The following is a 24859-nucleotide window of genomic DNA, read 5'->3' as shown; positions in this document are numbered from 1 at the left end:
GACTGCTGGAGAGTGAGAGCATGGTGATGGCATCGGTGAAGTGACTGACTCAGGCGGAACTCTCCACTCAGATTTTAGGCTTTGAAGCTCGTGACTAAGTGCAGCATTCTGTTGACGCATCTCTTGGAGTGCTAAGATGATCTCAGGGAGCTGGCTGGCTTGCTGGTGCAAGGCTGCGTTCTCCCACTTCATTCCATCTAACATAACTGCAAGCTCTGGTAGCTGTTTCACTGGCCGTTGCAATGCAGCATTCTTTTCTCTCAGCTTTTCAGAAGTGCTGTCCCATTGGTCGGTCATTATCCATTCTGAACACTCTGAGGTTTGGCTGATTGGTGAAGTGGATCTGGAATAACCTGTAGTATTTATTGGTTCGTCCTCCAATACACCCCGGTAGTTAGGCGACCGTGGTTGCTGTCGACGAGGCACAGGTGCGCTGAGCTCATAGTCTTCGAAGTAAACTGGAGGGTTAACTCGTCTCCTTGGTCGCACAGCAGGGGCTTCTCTTTCTGGGTGAGACATGTCTGTAACAATCCACTATCCGGCTCGAAGGACCATGAAAAAAGAAACTGCTTTTCACTTCTGACTCTGGTTCAGAGTAATTGAACGGTTACAGGATGTCCGGTTAGAACATTAAGTCTCACACCAGGGTGTACTTGTATATGATTTATTGTGTGTGGTTCTGTAAACATAAGGCAATACAAAATATAAATAAACAAATGTACAAATCACAGATGTATAAACAGTACTAGACCTATAAAGTAGTACTTAAATACTGGTTATAAATATAAGCAGCATGGTAAAAGGCATTAGAGAACTAGTCATAAAGCAAATATTATATATACAAATTATTATGCTACCACACTACATGCCTAGCGCACATAGTGTTAACAGCACATGCGTCCAACCCACCATATAAACATGCCCGGACATGTTCCCTGAGACACGTTTTAACTCTACATGTTATAATGCAGATATAACATTAAATAATGTACAGATAAATAACATGGGAGGATCATATGACATTTAGGCGATAGGATAATGTACAAACATAATTATCAATATAAACATTTAGACAGAATGCCACTATAGCAATCTTCACTCTCTCTCATAAATGTATTATGCAACAAAATATGCAAATGTACTTACAATTAATTGCACGCACACATATAATCCACAAATTCCTTAGCTGGCAACACTTCTGACTAATTTAACTATTATTAACTATTAATAAACACATCTACACATCCTTTCTCCATAATATCTTGCTTCCAACCCCCAGGAATGTTTGGAACAGTCCAAATCAAGAACAGAGGCAGGGAAGTTTGGAAGAGTCCATTTCGGAAGGGTGGCCTTTTTTACACATACTACTTTTAATACTTCAGCAAAGTCAGTCTGAGAAAAAATAAGAATAGTATGGTGATATGCCATTACCAAGGTGTTTATTATGACAACTCCAGTTCCAATAAACTCTTGTTAATTCATGTTTTTATAACAGCACATTATTTATCGCATATGTTTATCATAGTAATATCATGTTTATTCATAAAAACAATTCAAAATTACAAAAAATATGGACTCCTTTATTGGTATCAAAATAATTAGACATTTATTGGACTTTCTCTTGTACACACAGCAGGCACTGTATTTAGAAGAACTCAATCTTTTCAAATCAGTAATGTTTTCGGTTTTTATATGTAAATTTCAAACCTGAGTACTGATTACCACTTCATCTGTAATAAACAAAGCAATCCTTGTGGGATCTTCTGTGACTAATGTGGGTTCAGCACATGTCGTGAAGCAGAATGTGTCCGGCTTGATGGCTCCGTTTTCATCTCCTCCCGCTACTACAACTGGTAAATCTCGCAGATCAGTAAGGCAAGCTGCAGTTGAAGTTGAACACACCTAATGAATGTTATTGGGTACATCTCAATCAGCACTCTAATTCACTAAGCAGGGCACTGGTCAGGGAATCCGCCATTTTTACGGCTGTCCCAGTCGCATAATCATTCCAATGCACTGAAACATACTCTCCCTAAAAATTCACTAAATGCACCATAAAAACCAGAGAGTATCACTGATCACTGTGTTCACTTACCAGAAATGTTGTCATGTCTTCTGAAATCTCTCACGTCATTATAGGATGAGCGCAAGTATAAATTATGTCAAAGCCTTATTTTCTCTTTAAAAGATTGATAGAGTAAATTGACTTCTCAGCTTAATGCCAAGTGTTTTACATGGTGGCCTTGAAAACAGGGCCACATTGTGAAAGAGAAGCACCTACATTTGCTGCCATTGAAAACAGCTAAACAATTGACTTTTTTTGTAGCAAGTTGTTACGTATGATGATGTCACAGTGACATAATTTTTTTGTTTACATTGTTAAAACAGTAAATTATCTGATTAGTGTCTAGATTAGCCTTAAAGAGGCCCTATTATACTTATTGGGACATTACCTTTCCATTAGTGTGTAATATATCTGTTTGTGCATGTAAAAGGTCTGCAAAGTTACAAAGCGCAAATTCCACGCCAAGGGGAGTTACTCTCTCCCACAGAAAACACTGCTCCTGAACTGCCTGAAAGACATGGTTTGCAGTCCAGCCATTACTTCTGTGAAATAGCTACATCACTATGTGGCACATTTGCCTAATTCACGCCTCAGGAGTGCGCTGCTCAGGTCTACCATCCATTTAAAAATTGTATCCCCTTGCATACTTCACTCTGTCACATGGACTTGGATCTATGTCACTGCTTATGTTGTGCGAGTGTCCAATACCTTTCGGAAGACATGCAATGGGTTTAACTGGAACAACCTAAACCCTTGATTACTGGGAGCGTGTTGAAGGCTGATGTCACTTTGTGGAATTATTTCGGGATTTTTGCACCTGAGAAAAATATTTGGCTTATGTATAAATCATATGTTTAATTTTGTTTCTATAGAATTCATTGTTTGACAGGATTAATCAGGATTTGCACAACTTTAAATGTTAACATAACAATGAACAGGCTATAACTGTGTGATAAACAGTTTAAGTATTATGCTGTTAATATATAACTTTAATAAACTACTTAATTTACCTAACTTCACTTCCATCATACATTAGAGTTGTTTTGGGGAAGTTCAAATATGTTTTTGGGACAAAAATTCTTAGACATCAGGATATATTGCAGGAATTTGAACCCAAGTGCAGGGATGCTAAACAAAGAGCTTTTATGAAAAAAACAAAATACAACAGTAAAATTAATAGAACCAATTTGAAACTAAGAAAATAAACAAGACACCAACTGGAGAAACAGACTTGGAATGACTGACTAACCAAACTCACAAAACGATCTAACAGACACAAGAAGGTAGAAGGCACAGTATGTAGAGGGAGAGCACATGAGGATTAGGTGATGACAATCAACACAACAAGGATCAGATGAGGAAGTGTGGCAAGGTGGAATGAGGAGGCAGAATAAGGAGAGCACATGGCTGACACAAACACAAACAAAGACATGTGCTCAAAACAAATGCACACATGGACCAAAACAGACAGAACTCCAGAACAAAACAAGTTGGGCAGTCCAGACCGGGTCTTGAGAGTAGAAGAGCTTCAAAAAAATTGCAAATGACTATGAGCAATCAAACATAGTGGCCATATATTTTTCTTTGTACCCAACAGCTGTGCTGAGAAGCCTTCACTAAAACTTATAGATAACACACTGTTATCTTGTCATTTCTCTCAGTTTGATGGGCTGCAATCTGACAGAGAAAAGTGGTTCAGCACTGGCCTCAGTTCTCAGCTCAAACTCCTCAAGTCTGAGAGAGCTGGATCTGAGTAATAATGACCTGCAGGATTCAGGAGTGAAGCTGCTCTCTGAAGCACTGAAGAGTCCTCACTGTACACTGGAAATACTGAGGTTTGTGTTTGCAGATTTATTAGTACATTGGAATATACAATATGAATATATTGTGGTTCATAGCTGTGACAATGAAATAATAAATTGCTCAGAGACTGTCACAACCCTTCATATCAAACTGTAGAGCATTCAATCTGTTATTACCATTTGTTATATAAAACTGCTTCTTTCATTCTCAGTGTACTTCATAGGTACCAGGGGCCTGATATATATATATATATATATATATATATATATATATATATATATATATATATATATATATATATATATATATATGTTACGCACACACAACATTTGCCTTTGAATTATTTTATTTTTTATAATCTTGCCGTAAATATGTGCACACTGTCTGGACACTCTTGACTGTGCACTCGCACTCTTATACTAGTGTGTGTGAATTGGTCACTCCAACTGGCCAATTAATGAACTCATCAGACTGATTCAACCAACACATAAAGAGAGAGACAATGAGAGGCAGACTGTTTGTCTTTGAGAGGTGTTCCTTTCTCCTGCCCCAGATTGTGTACATTCTTAATATTTTGCTCACAACACTAAACCGAGTACACTTTATGACCATTGCATAGACTCTCAAATTTTGTTTTGTATTGTTACATTTTTCATTTACCTGCTTTGTTTATCATTTTATGGAAGCCATAGGGAGGTGGGTAATATTTATTTTCGATTTAACATTTTTTCTCCTGTTTCTACCTAACAAGGGAGTCCGGGTTGAAATGTGTTGCTTATTTGTGTTTATTGCCAAGGCAGGAGAAGGGAATTATAAAATCTCTCCTTGTTGCACCTTTCCAACCCTAAGGCTGGGGAGGGTGTAACATTTCTGCCTGCCTTTTGGAGATCTCTGCCTGAATGAAGGAACACCACCTTCATCTCAACCTGGCCAAGACCAAACTCGTTGATGGAACTTGTGATCCTAGCAAACCCATCTGTTACTGTTCATCTGTGCTCCAGTATTGTGAGACCTATCAGGACAGCTGAAACCTGAGAGTAGTAATTGATGAACAGCTACATTTTAGTTCTCGCATCTCATCAACTGCCTGGTCTGGCAGGTTTGTGCTTTATTACATCAGAAAAATCAGACCTTTCCTGTCTGAATATGCTGCACAGTCCCTAGTTCAAGCTCTGGTTATTTCAAGATTGGACTTCTGCAGTGCTCTGTTGGCCAGCCTTCCAGCTAGTGCTATCAAGCCACTGCAGATGGTCCTGAATGCGGTGGCACGTCTGTTTTTCAACCAGCTAAAGAGGGCTCACGTCATACCCCACTTATTCTTACTCCACTGGCTATGCATCAAATTCAAAGCTTTGAATTTGGCCTTCAGGACAACCAGTGGAACAGCACCCTCTTACACCTGGTGGTCCCATCACAACGAGGCACTTCACATTCATTCGTTTTCTCTGTCCCCCGGTGGTGGAATGAGCTTTCAACCACCTGCCATTCTGCTGAAATCATTTCAACATTCAAGAAAAAGCTGAAAACATATATTTTCTGTGTGCACTTAACCTGTCCTAAATAATGGCACTTACTATTTAAGAAATCTATAAAAAATCCTTATCTGTCTCTTTCTTCTGTGTTAGTTTCTGTACTATTATAGCAACACTTAGAACTTGGCAGTGTGATCCTGCAGGTACAGTTTACTTTTATATGACAAAGTGTTTATGTTCCTCATTTGTAAGTCACTTTGGATAAAAGGGTCTGCTTAATGACTAAATGTAAATGTAGTTTATCTGACTTTTTATGTGTGTGTTTGTGGATTTTCTTACTGTTGATGTGTGTGTTTTTAGATAATCTAACTGTTGAATGAACATTAATTTATATAGCTCTTTTCTGACACTATGATCAAAGCGCTTTACACAGTGAACAGGGGACTCTCCTCAACCACCACTAGTGTGCAGCATCCACATGGATGATGCAACAGCAGATATAGTGCACCAGTATGCTCACCCCACACCAACTATTGGTGGAGAGGAGAGAGTTATAGAGCCAATTAGTGGCTGGGGATTATTAGGAGGCTATGATTGAGAAGGGCCAATGGAGGAATTTAGCCAGGACACTAGGGTTATACCCCTACTCTTTACAAGAAGTGCTCTAGGATGTTTTTAATAACCAGAGAGAGTCAGGACCTCATTTTAACATCTCATCCAATTGACAGTGTCTTTTTAAAGTATTATGTCCCCTTCACTATACTGGGGCATTAAGACCCACACAGACCCCCTGCTGGCCTCCCTAATATCTCTTCGAGTCGCACACTTAGTCTTCCCCAGGAGGTCTCTCATCCAGGTTACTGACCAGGCTCAACCTCGCTTAACTTCAGTGACAACCAGTCTTGAGCTACAGTTTAATATGGCTGTTGGTAAATACTGATGTTTTTTTGTAGGTTATCTGACTGTTGATGTGTGTTTGTAGATTATCCGGCTGTAAGGTGACAGAGGAAGGCTGTTGTTCTGTGGCATCAGCTCTGAGATCAAATCTCTCACGCCTGAAAGAGCTGGATCTGAGCTACAATCACCCAGGTGAATCAGGAGTCAGGCTGCTCTCTGAAAGACTCAACGATCCAAACTGCACACTGGACAAACTTAAGTATGTTGAGCTGTAAAACCCTGTTTATACCCATATTAACACCTTAAACCCAGGCACTAATTAGTCTTGAATTTATTGAATGGTCAGTGAATTCACTGAAACAGCACCTGTATTTATTCCTTTTAAAAAATGTAAATCCTTAACAAATACACAGAATACATATATTTTTAATGTTTCATTAGAATGAGGAAATTTTTGTAATCATTACACTGAGAAGTGTCACGTGACCTCATTCTAACAGATTTTGCATTCTTTTGATATTTTGCGTGTGGACATAACTCACTCTGGGGGGCATTCAAGGGAATTCAGAACCTACTCATGAAAAGGGAAAAACTAAATTATTCATGGTTTTGATTTAGGGCAGTCCCCTAAATACAGAAAAGGTGACAAAGTGCAAATTTGATTAAAGGTGCAGTATGTAAGATTCAGAAACCCTTGTTATTAATGACACCTGTGGCCGTGAAGTAAACTGCAGCAGCTACCTGTTGCTCGTGAACTCCATAGGGAGGAGAGCGAGCATTTACCAAAACAATGATGTAACCTACAAAGAGACTGAACGTGATTCACCGGCATCATGCTGACAGATGAGGTAGCATAATTAAAATGACACAGTTATGATTGTTTTACTACAAACTTTGAGACTGTATATTATATTTGACTCTCCAGTGCTGGAACAGGGCTAAAACAAAGTGTGGATATCGGTCTGACTATGTGAGACTGTAGTTTGAATAATCACTTTTCTTTGCATGAGACATTGACTGCATTTATACGATAGCCGATGTCAGTGTTAGCTAGCTAGTCAGCTTTATCAATATCTGTTAGCTAAATGTGGTGGATGATGACAGTAGCTGTTTATAAAATAGACTGTACATTATAAATATGTTGACACAATTCAGTATTGATGTGATTCATCACAACTGACATTTTGATATTGTAACAGAACCATAGACTCGAAGATAGTGTTGAACCCGGAGGTATAGTTTATTGTAGGGAAAAGGGAAGTAGGAGAAACTGAGTGCACAATGACGTGCAACGGAGTGAGTATCAGGGAAGGTTGATGAAGGGGGCGATGAAGTGATGAGCCTTGACACACCTGATTGTAGGAGAGGAGAACTTGGTAATAAGTCGCTGTGATGAAGGAGCGAGGAGCCCGGAATGGCGATAGCTGGAAGGTAATGCTGAGGCACTTTGAGGAAGGAGCGTTGAACACGCCGGAGCATTGGAGAGGAGATAATCGTTGTACGTTTACTGGAACGAAGGAGTGATGAGCGTTAGAGGGAAGCCAGGAAACGTCTTGGAGAAGGAGCAGGTAAGTGAGTCTATGTTCACGTGTGAGATCAGACAAAGAGTGAACGGAGAGTGGAGCTTTTATGTTGTGACGCAGATTGATGAGGGAACAGGTTTCAGGTGCGGGTGATTAGTACTCTGGAGAGAGGGAACGTGGAGTGAAAGTGCTGGGAGTGTCAGGCTGAACTGTTACATTACCTCCCCTCCAGGGGCTGCTCCGGGGGGCGTGTCGTCTGGGGCGCCCACGACCACGAGGAGCAGGTCTATCTGGGTGGGTATCGTGGAAGTGGGAAAGAAGGGTGGGATCCAAGATGTCATCACGAGGTATCCACGATCTTTCCTCTGGTCCATATCCCTCCCAGTCGATGAGATACTCCAAGCGACCTCTACGGCGCCGGGAGTCCAGGATGTCTCGGACTGCGTAAGCAGGACCATCTTCTAGGGGTAATGGTTGGGGAGGCGCATCCGTAGGGTCCTGTTCCGTGGAGCGAAGAGAGAGAGTTGGGTGGTGAGGTTTTAGCAGAGAGACATGAAAGGTAGGGTGTATACGGAATTCTGGTGGGAGTTGGAGTTGGAAGGTGACAGGGTTAATCTGTTTGGAGATTGTGAAGGGGCCAATGAAACGGGGACTTAGCTTTTTGCAAGGGAGGCGTAACCTGATGTCTCTTGTGGACAGCCAAACCCTTTGTCCAGGATGGTAGGTCGGAGTGGGAGCTCTGCGGGTGTCGGCAGAACCCTTCTGACGGTGTATTGCGCGTTGCAGGTGGTGGTGAGCCAAGTTCCAGGCTCTCTCACTCTCTCGGAACCAGTGATCGACGGCTGGTAGCTCCGAGGGATCCCCGGACCATGGGAATAAGGGGGGTTGGTAGCCCAACACACATTGGAATGGGGTGAGCTTGGTGGAGGATTGTCGTAGGGAGTTCTGGGCGTACTCAGCCCAGGGAAGGAAACGACTCCAACGATTTTGTCGATGATGACAGAATGTTCTGAGGAAGCGCCCGATTTCCTGTATCTTCCTTTCCGTCTGTCCATTGCTCTGAGGATGGTAGCCTGAAGTGAGACTGATGGTTACCCCCAGGAGAGAAAAGAAGGCCTTCCAGACTCGGGAGATAAACTGAGGTCCGCGATCTGAGACTATGTCTTCAGGGACTCTGTAGTTGCGGAACACCTGATTGAAAAGGGCCTCTGCAGTTTCTAGGGCTGTGGGGAGACCCTTGAGGGGAAGTAGTTTGCAGGCCTTTGAGAAACGGTCTACTGCGACCAGGATGCAAGTATAACCTTCGGAAGAGGGTAGATCAGTGATGAAGTCTACCCCTAGATGTGACCAGGGGCGACGAGGAACATGTAGAGGAAGGAGTTTGCCTGCAGGAAGTCGGCGTGGGGTTAGGGAGATGGCACATTCCACACATCCTTGGAGATACCTTTGAACGTCAAGTTCCATACGTGGCCACCAGAATTTGTCCTGGAGAAGGGAGAGAGTTCTGTTACTCCCGGGATGACCAGTACCCAAGGAGGAGTGAAGGGAATCGATGAGGATTATACGTAGTGAAGTGGGAACGTATGTTTTGTCTGCAGGGCAGTTAGGAGGAGCTGGCTCGGTGGCGGTTGCTTCGGCGATGTCCTCGTCCAAGGACCATTGAATGGGACTAACCACGATGTTGGGAGAAAGAATGGTATCTGGGACTTCCTGGATCTCCTCAGGAGCATAGAGACGAGACATTCTTGTTACCTGGGCGGTAGGAGATAGAGAAGTTGAACCAGGAGAAGAAGAGGGCCCATCGTGCTTGTCGAGGGTTCAGGCGGCGAGCCTCACGGAGGTATTCCAGGTTCTTATGGTCAGTTAGCACAAGGAAAGGGTGTTTAGCTCCTTCAAGCCAGTGTCGCCATTCTTCTAAGGCTAGTTTGATTGCCAGAAGCTCCCGGTTACCAATGTCGTAGTTGAGCTCAGCAGAGTTGAGTTTCCTGGAGAAGTAGGCACAAGAGTGAAGTCTGGACGGTTTCCCTTGTTGTTGGGAGAGGACAGCTCCCACGCCGGTGGTGGAGGCATCTACTTCTACAAGGAAGGGCTTGTTAGGGTCCGGATGGAAGAGAAGGGGAGCCGTTGTAAAAGCTGTTTTGAGACGTTGGAAGGCCAAGGAGGCCGAGGGGGACCAGGTTAAAGACTTAGGCTTGGACTTGAGGAGTGAAGTCAAAGGAGCAGAGAGGGAACTGAAGTTCTCAATGAAACGGCGGTAGAAGTTGGAGAAGCCCAGAAAGTGCTGGAGCTCCTTAATGGTCGTAGGAGTGGGCCAGGTTCGCACTGCCTCTACCTTACCCTCATCCATCTGGATTCCTTCAGGACTTAGGTTGTATTCGTGGAACTGAAGTGAGCGCAGGTGAAAGGAACACTTTTCGGCCTTGAGGTATAGACGGTGGTCCCTGAGCTTCTTAAGTACTAGCTCGACATGCTGGCGATAGGCCGTTTTATTTGTGGAGTAGATAAGAATATCGACGATGTAGACGATGACAAACTGATTGAGGTACTCCCGGAAAACCTCATTCATGAAGCCCTGGAACACAGATGGGGCATTGACCAGACCATACGGCATCACCCGGTATTCATAGTGTCCAGTTGGGGTGACGAAAGCAGTCTTCCATTCGTCTGTCTTCCGAATGCGAATAAGATTATAGGCGCTGCGTAGGTCAAGCTTGGTAAAGATAGTCGCTCCTCTCAACAACTCCAGGGCAGCAGGAACTAGGGGAAGAGGGTACCGGATCTTCACGGTTATCTTGTTGAGAGCGCGATAATCAATACAGGGACGGAGACCTCCATCCTTCTTGGCCACAAAGAAGAAGCTAGAGGCAGCTGGAGAGGTGGATGGGCGAATGTAACCCTGAGAGAGAGCCTCCGTTATGTACTCTTCCATGGCGGTCTGTTCTGGAATGGAGAGAGGGTAGATCTTACCTCTGGGTACAGGTTCGCCCGGCAGGAGGTCGACAGTCCTGAAAGTGGGAGTAGCAGGAGGGAAACTCTCTGGACTGTGAGCTGGTCGGGCTTTCGATGGAAGTGGTGTTTAAATGGACAACAGATTCCCTGGAAGTAGTAGAGCGGTTTGGAGCAGGTAGGTTGGGAAAACAGGTGGAGAAGCATTTGGGTCCCCACTTCAGAACTTCACCAGAAGACCAGCAGATGACGGGAGAGTGTTGGACGAGCCAGGGGCGGCCTAGGATTATGTCAGTAGTGGAGTTATCTAGTACCAGTAGGGTGATATCCTCCGTGTGCAGGCATCCTACTTGAAGCTTGATGGGGCCGACCCAGTGACGGACATGCCCCCTGCCCAAAGGTTTGCCAATTATGGTTTGGATCTGGAGACAGGGTTCACAGTGTGTTTCTGGAGGAGGAGATGTTTGCAGAGCGTGTCAGAGATTAAATTGCCGGCTGACCCAGAGTCGAGGAGCGCTGGTACTGAGAGAGTGGAAGCAGAGGCAGTAAGTGAGACCTTAGTTAAGAGTGGGGAAGAGCAGATTCTTGGAGAGTGTAAATAACTCACCAAAGGGCGAGGTGGCCGAATGGGACACGAAGAGATTACGTGTGCCTCCTTTCCACAGTACAGACACAACCTCTGGGTCAAACGGCGTTGGCGCTCAGCAGGGGACAGGCGGTAGGAGTCCAGCTGCATGTTGTCACCTTCAGGTTCATAGGAATAGTTGGAGAGTGGTTGGACAACAGCTGGAGGAAATGGTACCGCAGTCAGCTCGGCAAGACAAGACCTCATACGATTAGCCACCCGGATGGAAAGTAGTATGAAGCACTCTAGACCCATAGCATCGTCAAAAGAAGAGAGATGTAGTCGCAGCCGTGGTTCCAACCCCAAGCGGTAAACAGTGAGGAGAGACGACTCATTCCATCCACTGGAGGCTGCTAGTGTGCGAAATTTCAGGGCGTAATCGTTGATGGAACTCTTTCCCTGGCGGAGGTTATACAGTTATTCACCTTGCGATGTATCCCCTGCGGGGAAACCAAAAACTTCCCGGAAGTGTTGGGTGAAGCTGTCAAAGGATAGAGTTACGGGGCTATTGGAGTCCCAGAGAGGTTGGGCCCATTGTAATGCTTGTCCAGTTAGAAGAGAGATGATGAATGCCACCTTAGAGCGTTCTGTGGGGAAACGATGTGGTTGCATCTCTATAGTTAGTGAACACTGAGTCAGAAAGCCACTGCAGTACTCCGCCACTCCTGAGTATGGCGCTGGGTTGGCGACGGGTGTCGAGGAATGACCCGGAGAAGAAATAGCGGAAGTGCCGGTGGATAATGGCGGAGCGGAAGGATCCAAGTTGCGAGTGAGTGCTTGCTGAAGAGCATCTACGAGGGCTTGAATGGGATCGGGTCCTTCTGGGTTCATGATGTTGGTGGTCTGATCTTCTGTAACAGAACCACAGACTCGAAGATAGTGTTGAACCCGGAGGTATAGTTTATTGTAGGGAAAAGGGAAGTAGGAGAAACTGAGTGCACAATGACGTGCAACGGAGTGAGTATCAGGGAAGGTTGATGAAGGGGGCGATAAAGTGATGAGCCTTGACACACCTGATTGTAGGAGAGGAGAACTTGGTAATAAGCCGCTGTGATGAAGGAGCGAGGAGCCCGGAATGGCGATAGCTGGAAGGTAATGCTGAGGCACTTTGAGGAAGGAATGTTGAACACGCCGGAACGTTGGAGAGGAGATAATCGTTGTACGTTTACTGGAACGAAGGAGCGATGAGCGTTAGAGGGAAGCCAGGAAACGTCTTGGAGAAGGAGCAGGTAAGTGAGTCTATGTTCACGTGTGAGATAAGACAAAGAGTGAACGGAGAGTGGAGCTTTTATGTTGTGACGCAGATTGATGAGGGAACAGGTTTCAGGTGCGGGTGATTTGTACTCTGGAGAGAGGGAACGTGGAGTGAAAGTGCTGGGAGTGTCAGGCTGAACTGTTACAGATATATCGATGCACTATTGTTTTATAATAATAGATTATATATATTTTCTGTATAACCAAGTTACGTCACACTAATGAATGTGTCTTTTTGCATTATCTTGAACATTGTCTGGCATTCATTTCATGTGTTATTGTAGTTTAGCTAAAATGACACAGATCAATCCTTATGGCACAATATGTCACATGCTTTGCAGTTATGTAAGTTTACCTGTCCAATAAGAAAAACACCAATTCAGGGTCAGTTTTGATCCCCAAAACCGAATGAAGGTCCATCCAGGAATCAAATGCCCTGCCGATTTTCACTCTAGTTTTCACTCGACCATGATCACATTCCCGCTTAGCCAGACGGGATTCAGTAGATCAATGTTTTTTGGCTTACTCAGAGTTTGTGTTGGAGTCGGTGTTGTGATGGGACGTTTGCTGGATTCATCTCTAAGATAATGTTGTCTAGTGTTTCAGTTTGTTGTCACTGTTGAATAGTGGAAGAGAAGCACTGAGGCTCTCGGGAGCGCACATAAACGGCACATATATTTGATATTCAAGGCAAAAGCGACCCGCTCCCTTCAAATGAAAATCAGTCTACAGGCTTTAATAAGCAACCTAGGAAGTCTGTGAAGGGCTCATTTTATAAGTTGTGTTACAAGCCGTTCACAAATTGGCAAAAAAAGGTGCTGCTTGCTTGATGTAACCAAAATATTGTTGCAATGGTTTTGCAGTATTTGGTTGGGTAAGACTTTCCCTTTTTATTCGATGGGGAACACAGTGGACAGTGACAGTGATTCAGGGAAAAGGTCTTTTAGTCTCTTTCTTCAGTTTTCTTGCCTTGACAGTAAAAATCTATATCAAAACTGCTATTCAAATAAAAGTGAAATGTTCAAATCTTACTGATCATAACAGAAGCAGCATCACTGGTAAATGATGCAAGAGTGTCTGCAGGTCTGCATTTCTCTGCTGTAATGATGTTGAAGATGGTTTCTGTAATAGTTGCAGCATCTCCAGTAGGGATGTAACGGTTTAACAGTTTCACGATATACCCCAGTTTAATAATAGATGATTTTCACACCATAGACATTCGTATTCACAGTATTGCATGAATATAAAATCTGAACTTTTCTAAAATCCAAATCAGTTTAATGATAACATCATCAGATACATTTGATAAATTGGGATTTCCTCATTTTACATTGAATGGACACTTCATTTAAAGGCACGGCACGGGCTCATCTCACCACAAAGACATGTCGGACCCTGAACATTTATTTACACCATCACCAAGCTTTTTCTCTGTCCAAATATAAAAATCCTACATTAAGATTATTGTCTCTGGCAAAAGAAATCAGATCATGTATTCAAAACAAATGATCAAATATTGTGCATTTAGGAATACAATATGACTGGTCAGCGTGAATTAATTTAGATATGTAAAGTTTGAATCTGTTGGTTAATGCTTTGGACAGTATCTTATAGTACATTTATTTCACTGCTGAAATCTGCAGTGTGAGAGTATTTTGGACATTTTGGGTTTGGCACCATTAATGGTTCTCAGTTATTCTGTTTGGAAAGTTTGTTGCATCGTCCCATGAAATCTGTGGAGGATAATATATTTAGATGCAAACGGATTGTGTTTATATGAAATGTTACGATGAGCTTATTTTCATTTTATATGATGTATTATTTGCTTAAGTGCAGCACAACAGCAAGACTACAATATGTTTAATACTAATAATATGTTTTATTTGTAAAGTACTAAATAGGGTTTATAAAGTGCATTAGCATACAGGAAATGAACAGTGATACTGTAGCACATTTGGTTGTGTTGTGCTCTGTCACTGTATTAAGCTCATTTAAAAAGTGTTACAAATAAACACAATAGCACACAAATATGTTTAAAATGATGTACACTCACATTAGATGATGACACCAGTCAGATACTGACCTCAATAAAAGCTGTTTAATTTGACATTGAGCGGGTCGCCCCTCATGTATGATGCCATGTTGACCGCACATAACAAACTGTCTTGCAGTTGATCAGTTACTACCACTAATAATATCAATAATGATCACAGATAAACGGTGTGACATCAAGCACCAAGAGCGAGCACACAACGGTCTCATCAGCCGCCAGAGAGATTACGAGTCGCAGCAGTCCATCTTACAGACATTTTTGTGCATGCAGCAGCAGTTAACTGGGACGGTGCAGGATTTTTCACAGGGGGGGTCGGGCAGTGATCAGTCTGTGGTGTCAGTATAAAGTCCAAAACCACTGGTACTATTGGGACGAATAAGAGCCAGATAAAAACTTACTGCTGCACTTTTAAAAGCGGCGCTAACACTGATCTGGAGCTGTTTCATACCCCAGAATTAAAAGTGTTGCTAATCACCTTTCAGAGTTACAAGTGTGAAACGTTACTTTACTGGAGGTTAAAGCGGGGTTAAAAGACAATAACCCAGGGTTAAGTGCAGTGTGAAAGCACTTGAGTTTATTGTTGGTGCGATGTTGTGTGTGTGTATTGCAGGGGTGTTAAACTCAGTTCCTGGACCCCTCACACCCCTCATGTGTTGTAAGACTGTCAGTGGATTGAAATATTGAATCTCGATTAATCACATATTTGTTTTGTTGTTAGTGTTAACACATTCAGTTCCAGGAAAACTAAATAACAGTCCTGTGTGTCTTTATTAGAGTCTTTTCTGAAAGTTTCAACTAGTTGATCAAAAATGAGGCTATAAAACCATCAAACTTTTACATGCCAATAAAGCTGAGATAGAGAGAGAGAGAGAGAGAGAGAGAGAGAGAGAGAGAGAGAGAGAGAGAGAGAGACATTCTCTGTGTGTTATTTCAGATAAAATCACTTTGAAGTAAGTTTCAGGTGAGCTGAATGTGATGTCATCATTTGTGTGTTTGTGTTTTTATAGTGTGGATCATGGAGGAGAGTTCAGGATTACAGCAGGACCACGCAAATGTAGGTCTACACACACTCACACACTCACTCAAACACACACACAAACACTCACATATGCGCACACACACACATGCACACACACACACACACACACACACGCTCTGTTTTCCTCCCGGTTTCTGTCTTGCTTTCACTTTCACTTTCGCAGGTTTAATGTTCTGGTTGTGAACATTAAACCTGCAAACATATTCACACACTCTCACTCACACACTTTTCATTTTTCATTTTTCTTTTTATTCTTTTCATGAAAATGCATTATTTATAACAATCAAATACAATTCATTTGAAATTTCCTTTACATTTCCATGATCAGAAAGGAGCAGATGGAAGAATAATATTCTTATATTTATCTGCCCCCTTTATAGACATCAATAGTAGATGGCATTAACATTGTTCCCTCCACCATCACCAAAAATTTATTAACATACATAATAGATATCATTAGCACTGTTCCCTCCACCATCACCCAATCTCCAACATATCTGATATTTATTTAAACTTTTATACATTGACCACATACAGTCCAATTCAAAATTCAATTTGATATAATTCAAGTTGTTTCTTTTTATAACTCTTTTAAATTCCAAAATATTTTTACAACTTTTTAAGTCTTTCCTTAGAAGATTCCATGCTTTTACTCCAGCAACAGACAAACACATTTGTTTCAGGTTTGTTCGTGCTATTAGATGTTTAAAGTCATACGGCCGTCTGTGATTTCCATCTTCCGAAGTAAAAACAAATAACTTTTGTAAGTCATGTGGAAGAGCTTTGCTTCTAGCTTTAAACATCACTAATAAAGTTTGTAATTCTACAATGTCTTTAAGTTTTAACAATCCTGACCTAATAAAGAGTGGATTTGTGTGATCTCTCTATATCCTGCTTTGAAAATAATGCGAATGGCTCTTTTCTGTAAAATAAATAAAGGCATAATGTTACTATGATATGTATTTCCCCATATTTCTACACAATAGTTTAAATAAGGCAAAATCATTGAACAATATAACATTTTCATTGTATTATACGGTAAGCTGTATTTAACCTTATTCAAAATAAAAAGGCTTTTTGCCATCTTATTTTTAACATGCAATATATGACTTTTCCATGTCAATTTTTCATCTAAGGTGACCCCTAAAAATCTAATTTCAGACACCTTCTCAATATTTACATTATTTATAGATAAGCTGACTTCCTCTTTTCTTTTATTGTTGAATATCATAAACTTCGTCTTATTCAAATTTAAAGATAATTTATTTACATCAAACCACAATTTTAGTTTAACCATTTCATCTTCAATATTATTAGCTAAAGTTTTCAAGTCATTTCCTGAACTGTATAAATTTGTATCATCTGCAAATAATACGTAGTGTAATTTTTTTGATACCTCACAAATCTCATTTATATATAAAATAAAAAGTTTGGGTCCTAAAATTGAGCCTTGTGGAAGTCCACATTTAATATTCATACATTCTGACCTATGACCATCAAACTCAACATATTGTTGTCGTTGTTGTAAATAGCTGGTTAACCAATCCAGTACAACTCCTCTAATTCCATACGTATATAATTTAGAAATAAGAATTTGATGATCTATAGTGTCAAATGCCTTCTTCAAATCAATGAACACTCCTATTGTGTATTTATTTCTGTCTATTGCGGTTGTTATGTCTTCAATAATTTTCGCGATAGCCAAGCCTGTAGACCTATTTGACCTAAATCCGTACTGATTTTCATTTAATAATTCATGTTTTTCAATAAAGTTATCTAATTTATTAACAAAGAGTTTTTCAAGCACTTTGGAAAATTGAGGTAGGAGAGATACTGGTCTATAGTTATTAAAAATGTGTTTATCTCCAGTTTTAAAAAAAGCTATTTTCATACTATCTGGAAAAACTCCTTCTGTAAAAGAATAATTAATTATATAATGTAATGGTTTAATAATGCAATCAATTGTGTTTTTTATTATTTTCATGTCAATACCATTACTATCCGTTGAGGTCTTATTTTTTAGCTTCCGAACCACAGATAATATTTCATTTTCAGTCACTTCACCTAGATACATTGACTGCATGATCCTATTTTCCCTTTTCCAGACTCCCCCTAACTGATCATTAGATATTGGTATTTCATTTGCTAAGCTAGATCCTACATTTACAAAGAATTGATTTAGTTCATGGACCATTTCATCTTTTTTATCTATTACCGTATTATCCTTTTCAAAATATTTAGGTAGTTCCGTTCGTCCAGTCTTATTCCCAATTACCTTATTCAGAATATTCCATGTAGCCTTTAAATTATTTTTATTTTCATGTAACATTCGATTATAATAGTCCTTTTTTGATTGTCTCAATATATCAGTCAACTTATTTTTGTATTTCTTATAACGTTTTTCTGCATTATCTGTTCTTGATTTGATAAACTCCTTATAAAGTCTATTTTTCTTTTTAGAAGCATTTTTTAATCCGTTTGTTATCCAAGGTTTACTATTTTGCCTTTGTTTAGATCTGCATAGGATCTCAGGACAATGCTTATTATACAATGTGAGATAACATTTAAGAAAAGAATTATAGGCATTATTCACATCATCTGTGTACACCTCTTTCCACTCTTGATTAATTAAATCATTCCTAAACTTATTAATATGATCAGCACTCCTTTTTCTTTTTATATATTTGATGGTATACTGTTTTTTTAGGCAACTTATAGTCAAATATTGCAAATATAGGCAGATGGTCGCTTATATCATTTATTACCAACCCACTAATAATATGATTATCCAAAACATTTGTAAATATATTATCTATTAAAGTTGCACTAGTTGTGGTTATTCTGCTAGGCTTCAGTTATTAATGGATACAACCCGTTTTTATATATTGTCTCAACAAAATCTGAGTTTTGTATATGTGAATCTACCTTTAGAAGATCAATATTATAATCTCCACAAATTACAATATTTCGTTTGTTATTTAAACCGTGAATCATTTCTTCTAATTTATCTATAAAGATTTCCATTTTTGATCCTGGTTTTCTATATACACATGCAACAACAATATTCTTATTTTGTTCTAATTCTATTTCTACAGCCACACTTTCCATTATATCATTAATGGCTGTTGTCATGCATTTAACACACTCTCTCTCACACACACACACACACACACACACACACACACACACACACACACACACACACACACACACACTCACTGTCACACACACTTTCACACAAAACAAACAAACAAACAACCGCCATTCGCCACTAAGTGGCGGTGACGTCACCACGACGCTTGTGCCAGGCTATGTGCACGTTAAGGCCACGTGAAGTGTCGAACGCCCGCTGGCAGGAGGTCACGGGACAGATCCAACCGGTGACACGGGTCGAATGACTGAGATGACTGGCTGATGAACCACCTGTGCCCCCTACTGTGCCAACTTGCTGTGCTTTAGCCACCCTGCGCTCTGCTCGTTGTTGTGAGCGTCGCTCCTCTGCCCTCCGTTGTTGTTGGAGGGCGACTGCCTCCAACTGGCCAGCAGCATCCTTCACAAGCCTCCTCCAAAGAGGCCGATCTTGACACTGCTGGTACCAGTCATCGGCAAGTCCACTCAGCTCCACATCCTCCTGTACCACATCACTCCATCTCTTCTCCAGCCCGTGCTGCGCCCGCTTAGCCCCCTCTATCCGGCCGAACAAAAACTGTTTAGGCATGCGGTGGCCGGGCATGCGGGCTACATGACCCAGCCAACGCAACCTTGCCTGCCAGAGGAGCTCACCGATGGGACTTTGTCCACATCTTTCAAAGATTTGTGAGCTCCTCACACAATCCAGCCTGGTTAAACCCAGGATGGATCTTAGGCAGGCCAGCCTAAATGTTTCTAGCCGGCGATGATGTTCCATTAGGGGGGTCCACATTTTGCAAGCATAGAGAAGGGAGGGAATGACCGTGGCCGAGAATACTTGAAGCTTTGTGTGGAGCGACAAACCGGGTAGCTTCCACACAGCGTTACGCAACCGATGAAAAGATAATGCCGCTCGACTGATTCGGAGTGAGACCTCTGCTGTCAAACCGGAGCTGGTCATAAGCACACTTCCCAGGTATGGAAAACACTCCACTCTCTCCACAACTGCCCCATCACCAATTGGGAGCTGTGGGGGTGTAGTGTCCGATGGTACATAATACCCAGGAAGGTGCTTAGTTTTGGTTGGGCTGATGGTAAGGCCCCACCTCTTAGTGGCAAGCTCCAGGTTCATCAGCAGCGCCTCCAACTCCTCCTCTGAGTGAGCAGCAATCACCAGATCATCAGCATACATAATGTGGTTGACCAATAGGGAGCCATCCCTTGACTGCACCCGGGCATCGATCAACCTCCCATTATATCTGTACCAGATGGAAATTCCTCCAGTACAGCCATCGAAGGCTTCACGAACCACATGGTCGAAATAGATATTAAATAATGTGGGAGCCAGAGGACATCCCTGTCGCACTCCAAGGTGAACAGGGAATGGCTCCGACTCCCGACCACGTAGTTTTACCCGGGCCCGCTCGCCATCATGAAGGTCCTTAATGATCGCGAGCAGTGGGTCTGGGACTCCGAAAGCACGAAGAACAACCCAGAGCCCAGGCCTACTGATGGTATCATAGGCCTTGACCAGGTCAATAAAGCAGAGATGTAGGTCTTGCTGGAATTCCCTACACCTCTGCTGTAGCAGACGGACAGAGAATATGGCATCCGTGCAAGACCGCCCCTTTCTGAAACCACACTGGGGCTCCGCAAGTCTCTCCTCAGCATGCCTGGCAAGGCGATGTTGAATAATCCTTGCCAGGACCTTTCCCGGCACACTGAGGAGTGAGATGCCCCTATAGTTATTACAATCTGAGCGGTCCCCCTTTTTAAAGAGAGGGACCACCAGGGCATCCTTCCAATCCTGTGGAACCCGCCCAGTGGCCCAGACTGTTGTTATGATATCATGTAGGGCAGTCTGTGCACAAACACCACCCTCCCTCAGCATTTCACTGGGGAGATCATCTCTGCCCGGTGCCTTTCCTGGTCTCAGGCTCTGGATCGCCTTCAGTACTTCCTCCAAATATGGCACCTCAGCCAGCCACCCACAGGGAGCGACTTCCTCCTCCAATATTTGTGGCACCGCAGCCCCAGCAGGGTCATCCCCACTTTGTCCCACAATGTTTTCCAGGCTCAGGGACTTCCCCTCCCCCAGAACCTCACAGAAATGCTCAGCAAATCTGCAAACCTGTTTCTGGGGTCGGAGATTGGATCACCGTTCTTTCCCCTAATGATGGTAATAGGTGTGGCACTGCAAGTAACTTTTTTGATGGAATTAAAGAGCGATTTGTGATCGTGGGCCACTGAGGAAGACTCCATCTCCTCAGCAACCCGCGACCACCAACCATCCTTGCTGCGCCTCACGGCTCTCCGAACCTCCGAGCGAAGGCTGCGGTAAGCCTCCTCATTCTCTGACGTGGGATGCTGTAGACGATGAGCGTGGGCCTGTCGCTTTTTCTCAGCCAGCCTGAACACCTCCTCCGTCAGCCAGGGTTTCTGAGGAGGTCTGGACCGTGTGCCCAAAACTGCCATTGCAGTTACATGAGCCACAGTCCTAAACCTCACCCATTTCCCCTCGACATCCAGAGGAGTGGGGGATGATGCCAACCCCAGCTGCAAGCGATGCTGAAATTCTCGCTTGCAACTTTCATCAGCCAGCCTAGACCAGGCCACTATGGGTTTGGAAGGGGTCCTGGGTTTACACCCACCACCGGAATGGAAGAAAGGCAGGCGCATCTTACAGATGACAAGTCGATGGTCAGTGGGCAGATCAGCTCCACGGTAGGTCCTGGTGTCAAGGACATGGGCCCGCATCCGCTGTTCAGTCACTATGTAGTCCAGCAGATGTTCTTGCTTGGACCCGGCATGCATCCATGATGTTGTGTGGATGCGCCGATGCTGGAACAGTGTGTTGGTAATTACAAGCCCATGAGCTGCACAAATATCTAGCAGCCTCCTGCCGTTGTTATTGAGCTGATCAGGCCCATGTCTTCCAATCACTCCTGCCCAGGTGCTAGCATCATGACCAACTCGGGCATTGAAATCACCCAACATGATGATTCTATCCCGAGGGGCCACTTTAGCCAACACCTGTGACAGGAGGTCATAGAAGGCATCTGACTCGTCGGCCTTTCCCGCATCCCTCCACGGATGTTCGTCTTCAGTGGGGGCATAAATAACCACGACCACCACTCCTCGCCTCTGGTTGATGGGAAGGCAAACCCAAAGTAACCTGGGGCTCACAGCTTCCCACACCTCACCGCCATGCTCCCACGCTGCCTTCATTCTTTTGTTCAGAAGAAGAGCCACTCCCTGTTGTTTGACAGTCGCCTGCCCTGAGTAGAGGACAGTCCACCCCTCATAGTGGCAAGAGCCAGAGCCGGTCCACCGGACCTCCTGAACACCACAAAGATCCAGGCGGTACCGGTCCAGCTCCCGACAGAGGAGTGGCAGCCTCTCCTCTGCTGTGAGTGTTCGAACATTCCACGTGGCCATCCGTAGCGGCTGTTTTTGTTGTTTCTGGAGGAGCCCCGAGGGTGAGGATTCAGTCTCCTGGCTCTGCCTGAAGGAGTTTGGCCAGGAGACGTCATAGACGCCTGTCCCCCCAGGGCCTCCGGCACTAGCTTAATTATAGCTTTACTTCGTGGTTTAGTGGTAATCAGTTGAAGGTAGAGGGGTTACCAGCCCCTCGCATCCGTCCAGAGCCCCCATTTGGCCGCTGTAAAGCACCATGACAGAGAGGAGAGGGAACAGTCTTTATTGGCCCTCCCCCCATGGCGCTGACCACAACGTTGCCCGTCCGGCACCACACGGAGGTAGGGGGTTGTTTAGCCAGACTTTCACACACACACACACACACACTGGTTTAGTGATTGTTGTGTTTTAAGTGTTTTTTCTCTTCTTGTGTTCAGATGTCTGTGATCTCACACTGGATTCAAACACAGTAAACACTGAACTCATTCTGTCTGAGGGGAACATGAAGGTGACACATGTGAGAGAGCGTCAGTCATATCCTGATCATCCAGAGAGATTTGGTGTGTGTCGTCAGGTTCTGTGTAGAGAGAGTCTGACTGGACGCTGTTACTGGGAGACTCAATGGAGTGGAGATGGTGCTGGTATATCAGTGTCATATAAAGACATCAGCAGGAAAGGATTGAGTGATGACTGTGCGTTTGGATTCAATATAAACTCCTGGAGACTGTTCTGCTCTAATAACACATTCACTGTCCGTCACAATAAAAACAGAACTGTCATACGTCGCCCTTCACACGACTGTAAGAGAGTAGGAGTGTATGTGGACTGTCCGGCCGGCACTCTGTCCTTCTACAGCGTCTCTGACACACACACACTCACACACTTACACACATTCATCACCACATTCACTCGACCCCTCTGTGCTGGATTTTATCTTTATCCTGATTCCTCAGTGTGTGTGTGTGAAATGGATCATCAGAGACACACACACACAACTGGATGAGTGAAATATACTCACTGTATCTCACATCAACACAACTCCAAACTCTTTCTAGAAATCATTTCATCAATTAAACTGATTGAATTCAATACAATGACAGTACTTTGTGTCTCACTGTGATGTGATTGAACTTATTTACTATCAGATTCAATAATAAAAATAATGATTTTAAAATCCCAAATACTTCAAATGAATAAATGAGTCTATATATGAACTCTTTATTAAACACACGGCACATTCAGATACTCATTGTTTTATTTATACTAAATAAACATTTACAAATACAGAATTCTTGTGATTTTTCTACAGTATATAAATCTTAATACTTAACAGACAATTCTAGAAAAAACAGCTTCACACTTTTGCATTCATAAATGGATTTATAATAACTAATTACAGGATCATTTAAAGTTGGTGTAAATTTGACAGAGTTCACTCATTGATAAAAGTCAAATGCTGTCATCATACACACACCCTCATGTTGTTCTGAACCTTACACATTTTTATTCTGTGAAACACAAAAGGAAATATACGGCAGAACATTAGAGACTGACATTCTCAGTCACCATTTACTTTCATTGCATCTTTCTTTTCAATTGAAGTGATTGACTGAAATTCAATATTGCAAAAGCTTCTGTTGTGTTTGACAGAATAATAACATACAGGTGTGAAACATACGGAGCCCGTAAGAGGACAGAGAGGAGGACTTTCCCCACCTGATATATTTGACATTTCCTCACAATAGTTTTTGAAACAGCACAAGGTCACAGTCTTGTGTTTGTAGATCTGTTTGTGTAATGTTGTTTATATTATTAATAATTCCCTTTAATCATTTCATGCTTGAATTTGTTTAATGTTTTATTTTGTTTTTTATATCACATTACAAATACAACATTCAACAAATCAATACATAGACCCACAGAGCTGAAATATTGTTCTGAAACACAGACACAACTGGGATGGCATGAGGGTGAGTAAATGATGAATGATTTCATTTTTTGGGTGAACTGTCCCTTTAAACTCTCCAGAGGATTCTGTGCAACTATTCAACTTATATATGCACACATCAGTAGTAAGTATTATATACCTTGTGACAAAAATGATTGATGTGTTATGATTGATGACATAATTGGTGCACCTTTGACCTTTGCTTCCTGTCCCCCTCCCCTCCCCACCCTACCTCCGTCAGATGTACAGGATGTGATATGAAGTGTTTGGTCTGTACAGGAAGTAGAATGAAGTGTTTGGTCTGTACAGGAAGTAGTATGAAGTGTTTGGTCTGTACAGGAAGTAGTATGAAGTGGCTGTTCTGATATTCCCATGCTGTAGCCGAGCCCATCTGTGTATTTGAAAAGAGTAGACAAAATATGAATCTTTAATCATGTACAATGTTTAATGAAAAACTGAGATGACAAAAATAATGGTATAAAAATTGTTTCCTCTCAACTCCGACTAAAAAATAGTGATTGATTAAATATTTCATTGATGTATTCATTGAGATTTTTTTCAAAAACAATGATAAAGTAATGTGTGTGGGGTCATTTTATTTATTATTATTATTATTGCAGGACATTAAAAGTGGTTATTAGGTTTAAAATGTGTTTAAATGATGTGTCTTTAATGGGGTGCAATGCTG

General features: G+C 42.5%; 1 protein-coding gene across 1 annotated transcript in view; it reads left to right on the top strand.

The window, feature by feature from the left end:
* Window positions 1-23512, top strand: part of LOC127650398 (NACHT, LRR and PYD domains-containing protein 4E-like) — a 40780-nt gene extending 17268 nt beyond the window's left edge. Inside the window, exons 7-10 of the mRNA XM_052135815.1 lie at window positions 3727-3900; window positions 6323-6496; window positions 15646-15692; window positions 22661-23512. Of these exons, the coding sequence (XP_051991775.1) occupies window positions 3727-3900; window positions 6323-6496; window positions 15646-15692; window positions 22661-23226 (961 nt within the window). The 3' untranslated portion in view covers window positions 23227-23512. The remainder of the gene's footprint in view (window positions 1-3726; window positions 3901-6322; window positions 6497-15645; window positions 15693-22660) is intronic.
* Window positions 23513-24859: the final 1347 nt, after the last annotated feature.

This window comes from Xyrauchen texanus, chromosome 10 (genome assembly GCF_025860055.1).
Source record: "Xyrauchen texanus isolate HMW12.3.18 chromosome 10, RBS_HiC_50CHRs, whole genome shotgun sequence".
Taxonomy (NCBI): Eukaryota; Metazoa; Chordata; class Actinopteri; order Cypriniformes; family Catostomidae; genus Xyrauchen; species Xyrauchen texanus.
Note: the sequence above shows the minus strand (reverse complement) of the source record. Positions and strands in the feature narration are given on the sequence as shown.